Raw genomic sequence first — 9,460 nt, forward strand, 5'->3', positions numbered from 1 at the left:
TTTTATTCCAATGGGAAAGTGCAACCATCCATTGTATCAGGAACAGAAATGGAGAAGAATACAGTACAAGTAGTGTAAGCAGAGCACTTGTTTTATTTTACATCAGGTGTGGTTGCTTCAGTGTGCTTTAAGCTTTGTTTTTTGTTTTAAATGTTAACTTTGTGAGGCAGGATGTTGAATCCATCAATCATGGAAGGAATGAAAAACAGGATGGACAAAAAGCGAAATAAAGGACTCCCATTTTGTGGTTAAGTTAGTTTCCAACTTTTGCTTCATGCCTTCATCTAAAACTTCATTTAGTTTTTCTGGCTCCTCTTAAAGAGGATGTGTCGGGGAACTGTTTCCAATAACATTAACCTTTGGTACAGGAAAAACGCATCCCCTTTTCACTGTACTAGTGTCAATAAATTCAAGCAAAGTAGAGTAGCATATTTTTGCTTATTAAGAAGCTTGTAGTGCTAATTTCAAGATTGTACAATTCAAACTTTTAGTACAAAGCAGCGTCTTTAAAATAATACACACAATATTTAAATAAGTACAACCACCGTGATAAATATTAAATATTGTAGTGGTTAAAATGTAAGAATGACACGCTTCTGCACAGGCCAGGTATCTATGTGTGTGAGTGCATTAGCTGTTTTAGTGCTTCTCAGAATAAAAGGGTGTTTTCAGTCTTTTCAAAGTTTGCCAGCTGTGCACAAGCGTGTCTGGGAAAACATGTAAAAACACTCAAATGGTAATAAAAAGGTGCAAGTACAAAGGTTTGCATATTTAAAAAAAGAGCCGAGTCTGTTGAGGCCTCAGGAGAAGAGCAGTTTCTGGAGCCCTGAGGATGTTATCAAAGCTAGAAGTTCAGAGTGGACAGCCACATCTACGCTGAACATCACTTTCCTCTATTCCTCTAAGCTTTCAACAACTTACTCTGGTTTTTGTGCTACTACTACACCTGACATTCATTGCTCCTACAAATGTACTCTAAAACTCTGAAAGAGACATTCAAAAACACATCTAAAGCTGCCACTTCTATCCATTCTAGCTCTGCACATCTCCTCAGGCCAAATGTAGAATGTGGAGAAGCTGGCAACCAGAGAGAGGCGAGCGCAGCTCCTCTGGCAGTACTGTGTAATGTACTATAGGTGTAGCGGACTGAAGAGAATTGTATGAGTGGTTGTGTGTGAGGGTGGGTGGGGTTTGCAACATCATGCATTGGCCAGTTCCTCAGCTTCATCTCTGTTTTCATTGATCTCAGCCAGCGTCCTGACGAAGCGGGTCCACTCATCCGCTTTGGGAACACAGATTTGCTGCAGGAAGAGAGATGCATGTAAACGGAGGGGTTTGAGGGGGGGATTTGTGGCATTACATGAAAACACAAAAGGAGCTGACATCTCACCTCGCCAACATCATAGACCTGAACCTGTCCCTCTGAGTCCCCAGTGGCAATCTCCTTTCCAGTGTGAGACCATCTGACACGGTTCAGTGCCGGAGCCCCATCCACATACACACTAGCAGTTGGAACCTAAAATACACACAAGAGCTTACCGAGAAGCAGATGCATACCTGCTCGGGTACGCTTTGGATTCTCTCTCAAATCCGAAGTCAATTCTGTAACTCATGTAAAAAATTGGGCATACTTCGGTATCATTGTTGAGGTTCCACAAGTCCAGACGTCCAGCTAGGTCCACACAAGCAAACAGGGCAGGGTGTGTTGGAGACCACATCGCATCGTAGACGTAGTCACAACTGTCCTCAAAAGAGTATAGTGGACGGGTACTCTACAAGGGAAAGCGTGGGTGGAAGTGGCAGAGAGAAACAATAGATTTATGTCTGGAAACTGTTCTAATCTTGACTCATGCTAAAAGTGACTGATTCAGTCTCACCTTAGTGCTCCAGAGTTTGACGGTCCAGTCAAACGAGGACGAGATGAAGAGGTGAGAGAAATCGACAGGTCCTCCAGCACTGTGGCAGCTCAGTCCAGTAACCGGACCATGGTGGCCTTCAAACACTTCAGTGATGCCTGCTTTACTGTAACACACACAGGACAGCTCTGCTACCTTACCTTTTAACCCCAACATTGAGAGCTTTAACACTCTCACTTAAATGGGTACAGAGACTTTATATATTATTATAGTAGAAATACAGGCATTTTACAGGGTCTTACCTGCCATGGCGACAGGCGGTGTAGACAGAGCCGTCTTCGCTCCCTACCACAAAATTGTTAACGTCACCCAGAGGAAACGCCATGGAGGTGACAGCCACCGCTTTGCTCTGTTTGAACACCAGCTCCAGACTGTCCTGCAGGGAATTTGCACAAAGTCTCAGACAAAACAGCTCATATTTACGTCTGTGTTCATTGTGGCAGCAAAAAAGGTCATTGATGTTATGTCTGCATGTCTGTACATGCGTCCATACATCTCGTGTACCTGTGGCTGGGAGAGCATGTCCAGGCTCCAGGAGCACATCTTGCCATCAGTGGAAATGCTGATCAGGTTGTTGGCATTTTGGGTTCCCACCACATTCACGCAGTAGACTGGGTGCTGCACACAGTGGTGCACAGTTCATAGATTAAAAAGATGCAGGAAAAGAAAAGTGTGTGTAGACAATGAAAGATTGTGTGGTCCAGTGCATTACTGTGTGTGCAGCTGCAGACAGGGGAGTCCTCTGCACAGGGGTGCGCTTGTTGCTCCTGTTGTCCCACAATACTATCTGTCCCGAGTATGTCCCACCCACCACAAGGTTGGGGTGAAACTTTGCAAAGCCGGCTGACATCACTTCAGACTGGGGAGAGACAACAGTAATGTTTTAAGTATTTCTTATTCCAAGTGGAAAGAAGAGAAGCTTTCGGTACTTGAAATGCGTCTTTTACCTGGCAGTGGAAGATGTATTCAGGGGTGGGCTTCTTATACTTCATGTTCCAGACCAGTGCCACACCATCAGGCTCATGTGGAGCGTCCTCATTGTTGTTATATGAGGCCACCAGCAGCTCTGGATACTAAGAGAAACATAGCAGTCATTAGTAAGAGCAGACAGGGAGCAATGGTGCCTAGTAAGATTCATTCAGTAGCACTAATCTAATTAGTAGTCAGTCACTATACACATAATTACAGTTCCTGAATTTTAGTTAGCTGTCACTTGTTAGATGTGAACCTCTGCGTGTGTGCCCGAATAACCCTGAATTCCCGCTGAGGGTGCTGTTATGGACACATGAGCCTTCCTACCTGAGGAGACCAGTCGAGACAGGTGACCACTCTGTTTTTAGTCCAACGCTCATCTGCAAACTGTCTGTTCAGAACCAGCTTTGCCCCAGCCTGCAAGTCACTGAAAAGGGACACGAGGAAATGAAATCACTTCATTTCTATTTACAGCATTGACACTTTCTTCTGTCATGTGCCTCACCCCTCCTTGTCCTCTAGATCTCTGCCGCTGTAGTCGAAGCAGACATCCACATGCTCAGCCAGAGCTCTCTCCACAATTCTGCTGCCGCGCTCAAAAAATGATAAGAAATCATCCGAGTGAAGCAACTGCAGCTTCTCTTCCTCGGTCAGCTCCTTGGGGGCGTCTATGCGGAAATAAAGGAAGAGGAGTAAATGCTGATCATTAATGCAGATGTCTTATTTGCCATTTTAAATTTGTTAGGAAATACTGGAAAGAGTAGAAAAAGCCACTAAAACCCATAAAAGTTTAACTCTTTCCCCCCATAAGGACGATATCTGATGACGTTCCCTGTACACATGATGATATCTCAACAAAGATTTGGCTTGATGATCATTTCCAGGTTTTTCGAGGGATAGCTGCATAGGCAGAGACCACCCTCAATAACTTCTAATGCAAACTCAGTCGTTTTGTTCTATAAGCAGACCTGATATATGACAGAAACTGCTCAGTTCAGAAAAGAGCTTCAAGGGTTATGTCCAGTAGGCTTTGTATTTTTTCCATTAGCAGCGTTAACAGCCAGCTCACACAAAGTTTACATTCTACAAATGTCTTTCCTTACCTTCCTGCTGCTGTTCACCCTGCTCATCTTTGTCCTCCTGGTTGTCCTCTGCTGGTGGAGGAGCAGTTATCTCCTCATCCTCTTCCTCATCTGCAAAACACAGATTCACATTACTTTTTTTCTCCCACCACTCACTTTTGATTTAGCTGGGGTGAAAGTTTGGGAAAGTGTTTCTTTACCTGCTTTTTGATCGGTGTGTGTCATTGCCTCCGTGGGTGTCTGCGTTTCTTTGGAGTAGGACACCATTTCCTTTGGCAGAAAGTCCACCTGGGTCACTTTGGACATGCCTAGCCTCACGGCTCCACGTCTGCACGTACATTGCGGAAATAAGCAGATGCACGCACGGGTTTGCAGTATGAAACAAAAGTGAATGCCAATTTTTTTCATGTACAGACATAAATAGTGATATATGCATGGACATATTTGGACAAATCTAAGATGAAACCACAACAAAAAGCACAATAAAGTTGGAAGACAAGCTAAAGGAGAGAGGAGGTGCAGTACCCCATCAGCTCAGAGTCGGAGTGGAGTTGCAGAGTAGAGGGGTCAGGATCCCAATGCAATGTCCTTATACAGCCAAACCACCAGATATCGTTAGTAAGTGACAGAGAGAGAAAGGAGCAGGAAAACCGGAGAATGAAACAAAACACAGAAGACAGACAAAAGGTGAGCCATATAAGAGATGTTAAAGATGGGAGATATGGCAAAAGGAAAGCAAGAAAGACAGAGAAAAGTGCGTGTTAATTAAGAAACATCAGCGTGCTGGTGAAAAGGCAAAGAGCAGACAGGTCAGAATTCATCAAAGTAGAATAAACTTGTTAATACACACACCCACACACACACTTAGCATGCACTTAATGCACACTTAACTGACTAAATCACATAAGAAAGAATGAGAATAAGCAACCAATCCCCATCTCTCTCGCTCTCTCTGACCTTGGTCCTGCGTTTCCATCGCCAGAATCTTGACTTCCTGCATCGCTGCCGACAGATTTGTTGGAGGGAGACATTGGGGCAGGGACTAGGTAGTGAAACAGACATGTATCTTCTGTTACTACCCTCAGGGGCTGAGCTGTGAAAGTGTGTGTGTGTGCACGTGTGTGTTTGTCAGAGTGTGAGTGACAGGTGGGCGAGTGAGGGAGACAGCAAGTGAGTAAGTGAGTGAACGAGGGAAGGGAGGGAGGTACAGAAGAAGTGTGTGAATGAGTGGGTGAATGCATGCAGTAAAGAGGACAAAACACAAAAGGACAGACAAAAGGGGAGAGAAGAGAGAATGAAAATAAATGGCAGGCAGGTTTTAGGTGTCATGCGCAAAACATGTAAAAACATCCACATATTGTGTTATGGAGAAAGCCATGAGTGTGAGTCCGAGCCAGAACCAGAGAGCTTAGAGAGAACTTTGGAAACGCTGCAAATCCATCAAGCACATGAGCACAAAGTTATGGCAGATAAGTGGAGGTGAATGTTAAAAAACAGGAGCATGGTGGCAGCACGCGTTTACCGTGGGGTACGTCGGGGGTGATGCCAACGCTCTGCAGCAGAGCCTCAGCCTCCCTCCTCTTCCTCTCCAGGTCTGAGTCTTCATGGCCGGCTGAAGATCCACCCATTGCCTCACCTCCACGTTTAGAGTCTCCCTACAAAGCGCGGAACACAAACAACTTCAGTCTCTCAGTCTGACTGCTGCACTGCCTTTCTACAAAATTTATGTAATAGTTGCTATTACACACATCCTTCTTTTTCTTCTCTTCCTCTTTTCTTTTCTTCTCCTCTCGAATCTGGGCGATCCGTTGTTTCTTCCTTTCCAGCTCAGCCTTGAGTTCACTCTTGTCAGACATGCTGCAAGATGGAGCAGGTCGTTACCACATAACAAATTACTGGTCCACAAATATGAGTCCAGTCGTTTTACCTACTTGTGAACAGCAGACCTTCACTAGTTTAAAGGGGGTTTGAATGGGGTTACTACTAAGCTCTGACCTTAGTATGAAGACAAAAGCCAGGAAAAAAAATATTCTAGTATTGTGATACTAAGCTTGTGGAAAATATATGAACAACTACTTTAATAGCCAATTACTCTACCTGTCATTTTTCAAGCAAAGAAATCCTAAAACTGTCCCAAATTTCCAGACTCTCAAATGTGAAGATTTACTGCTATTTTTCTAGTATGTTGATACACAAAACTTTCTGACACATTTTGTTTTAAAATTGAATTAAAGTGTTTGTAAATTACATTTAATCCATTTTCCCTGAAATTGTTAAACATTCACTCAAAGAACTTGTTCATGAAGTTTTATTGGTAGTCCATATTATGAGCAAGTATTAGCTATTTGCTGGTATCAGTATTTATACCAGCTCATGATGTTGCACAGTTTGTCCACTAGTGGGCACTCTGTAGCTCCTCCGTTGGCCACAAAACCAGCAGTCTCAACAACCAGCTGATCTGAGCACAGTATAAATGCCGAGCATAAAGGAGTACATTAACAAACAACAACAACAACAACAACAACAAAAAACTATACATAGAAATTTTTAGGGAAATCTGTCTATGTTACCTGTTTATGGAAGGAAAAAAGATTGGGCGATTGTATCATAATTTTGGAATTCTAAATCACCAAATATCTATACTGGCCTTAAGAAACCATGTTGTTAACAATTTTTCATGTTTTGTTTCTTAACATTTTTTTTACATGAACCCTATCATACTATTACATGCCAATTACAGGTATTGCACACGCTAGTTATATTGTTAACAAATATAATGAAAGCACTCCTATCTTCAATTGTTTACACAAATAAAATTAAGTTAATTTAAGCTTCCCCTCTGACTTAGAAACTTAACAACGGAGTGCATCAGTTTGGCTGTTTGAACTGAGATTTAAAGTAGCCGTGGGCCAATCACACTGCTAACATGTGAACACCCGCCAGTTGCTGATAACAATGTTCTCTTTATCTCTTTTCTCCATAATGTTACAGTCGAGCGTGACTATTTCATAAATAGAGAAACAAAACAAAATGCACAGATTATGCATTATCATCCCTTCAGTCAAAACTCATCCAAGAAATAATGGGTTGTTTTTTTTTAGTTTTCATTTATAAGCCTGTGAAAAGTCAGAGCTAGCAGCGTTTTAAATAATAACCTGCACACAAAACCTCCACACTGTGTCCTAATCCAAAGACATGGATTTCTTTGGTGACCACAGCCGAGATGCTCGTCACTACTCCACCCAATGTCATAACTGCAGAATAAAACACAAAATTAGCTGCTGCGCATCTTTTTTCTTAATCCTCGTCGCGTAACTTGGATTATTTTTCAGTGTGTTAAGAGTTTACATGTAGCCCACCGTTTGTCAAACGCGTTTCTAATGTAATAAACAGCTGCGATGTCAGCACAGGCGGCTAGCTGTGCTAGCATGCTAATCTCCATGGCAGCCGGCGGGCCCGCTGTTACAATAAACCGACTAACGGAAACGTCCCGCAAACCAGCGGCCGAGCTTTTCTGCTTTAATGCCCCCGCACGCGTGTCTAATTACATAGTTATAAGAGTATAATAACGCACCTGCTATCAGAAGTCAAATTTACGTAGACAGACAACAACAGAACCCAGTTTGTTGGACGTTAACTGTGAAGGGAGATGATGGAGACGGAGGGGGGACTGATGATGCTGGAAGAGACAGCGCTTGGCTGCACTTAGCTCTTCTTCGGACACAAAGCTGTTAAAAAGCAACAGCATTACCGCCTCCTGCTGGCAGAATCCCCATATAACCGTCTCTTATTTATATTTATATGGTTATATGGTTAGGGGTATAGTTTTTTTAAAATATTTTTTATGCATCACTGTTGTTATTCACAAAGGCCTATAAAACAGGAACATATAACACAATAAAAGTCATAAAAGATACACACAGTGCTACAGTCTATAAAAAACAAACTTCCCTATAAAAACATATCATCTGCCAGCGCTAATAGATTTTTTAAATAAGCAAAGTCTTACTTATTAACTACTAACCAAACATGCTCACCTGCCACTGAACCTCAAAGTTCTTGTCTAAGCTTTTGTCTAATCTTCATAAGTACAGCTGTGAATACTGAACCAACAAGACCTGGTTCCACCTTGATAAAGGCTTGATAAAGAATTAAAATGAATACAATATTAAAGCGGCAGGTATTTGGTGACCATAGAGTTTTTGTGATTGGCTGTTGGCTTCAGTGTGTAGCATATTTGTATAGGCCAAATGCTCTCCTCAGATGAGACAGATGTTTAAATTTACAGTGATTGATTAGTATTTGCTTTATTGCAACCTTCATGTGCTTTCTTTGCATTTTTCTCAGGGTCTATCAGCCAGCCCTGTGTTTGTCATTTCAGCAGCAGAGTAAATTCTATCCCTCAAACTAGTAGAGAAGTTTGTGATCAAATGGTGCAAGAAGGAGACAGTGAGTCTGACGGTTTGTGACATCTGGCCAATGGTGAACATCATGCTCTAAATGCAAGGGTAAAGGTACTATTATATTATTATAATAGTACCTTTTAATAGTACCATACTAGTACCATTATTGTATCATATACTTAGAGTCTACCTGAACACTCAGACAAAGCTCCATGCAACATAAATCAGTCTGTTTTGCAGAGGGTGTAAGCTGGGCAGGAAACATGTATTTTTTAACTAAACAAGATGGTTCAGATGTAAGAAAAAGCAGTGGCTGCTTACTGCAGAGTCACTGGCCTAATCCATCTTCACCTTAGTGTCCTGCCCTGCCCCCACCCTTTCTCTAACTTTAATGCCCCTTAGGCACCTTAATTCTTCCCACTACTTGAAGGATTTTACACGCAGTATAACACAGCACAATCCACTCTGTACCTTTTACTTCAAGTCAAACAGTTTCATTGCACAACTTCAGCACTTTCTTCAAGGTATCATGTGTTTAAGGTTATTGTGGAAATTACACATTGTCTCTGGAGCTCTCTACTGGACATAAGAGGATCAGTCCCCAACTACACTAGTCCAAAACCTGGCATAAATGGGGATAAAGCACCCAATGTAATGTGCCATATCTTTTGTACTTTGAGGCCAGCTTGACTGTAATCATTACCAAATTTTCTGATGCAGGAAGAAATTTGCAACCGTTGAATAAAATAAAAAATCTTGCACCAATGACCCCCCACAGTCACCATTACTCAGCCCACATAGAGCTAAAAAAATACTGTTCAGTGGTGGTTATAAATTACTTACCAGAATAGGACTGTGTTCAGTACACAGATCTTTTAAGCCTTTCTATAGTAAATCAGTGAATATCTAAGCTGATTAGATTGTCATAGTTACAGTATGCCCTGCATAGATCCAGACAGTCACTACCACATTAGTCACATGCCAGCAACAGTCTTGATAATTAAGCATATCAACATGATGTAAGAATAAATTTATATTGTTAGAGAATGAAAAGGCGAGGTCTAAAGATAATACCAGTGATGTCTGT

At 42.0% G+C, this 9,460-nt stretch overlaps 1 protein-coding gene across 4 annotated transcripts; it reads right to left on the reverse strand.

The window, feature by feature from the left end:
- Positions 1-70: 70 nt before the first annotated feature.
- On the reverse strand, positions 71-7,679 carry LOC309694354 (dynein, cytoplasmic 1, intermediate chain 2a-like). Of its 4 annotated transcripts, none has more exons than XM_082514379.1 (17): positions 7,545-7,679; positions 5,719-5,827; positions 5,493-5,625; positions 4,928-5,012; positions 4,496-4,558; positions 4,171-4,298; positions 3,992-4,081; positions 3,394-3,556; positions 3,216-3,315; positions 2,864-2,989; positions 2,629-2,775; positions 2,421-2,534; positions 2,159-2,292; positions 1,878-2,022; positions 1,632-1,772; positions 1,391-1,516; positions 71-1,301 (listed from the first exon to the last, which is right to left on the reverse strand). In XM_082514379.1, exons 2-17 carry the CDS (start codon positions 5,824-5,826, stop codon positions 1,200-1,202), a joined length of 1,905 nt encoding a protein of 634 aa, XP_082370505.1. In that variant the 5' UTR covers position 5,827; positions 7,545-7,679; the 3' UTR covers positions 71-1,199. The 4 variants fall into 4 exon arrangements, with proteins under 4 accessions (XP_082370505.1, XP_082370504.1, XP_082370507.1 ...); XM_082514378.1 differs by having other exon boundaries at positions 4,928-5,063; XM_082514381.1 differs by lacking the exon at positions 4,496-4,558.
- Between the last annotated feature and the right edge of the window lie 1,781 nt (positions 7,680-9,460).

The sequence above is a fragment of the Aulonocara stuartgranti genome (genome assembly GCF_965226115.1).
Source record: "Aulonocara stuartgranti genome assembly, chromosome: 18".
Classification (NCBI taxonomy): Eukaryota; Metazoa; Chordata; class Actinopteri; order Cichliformes; family Cichlidae; genus Aulonocara; species Aulonocara stuartgranti.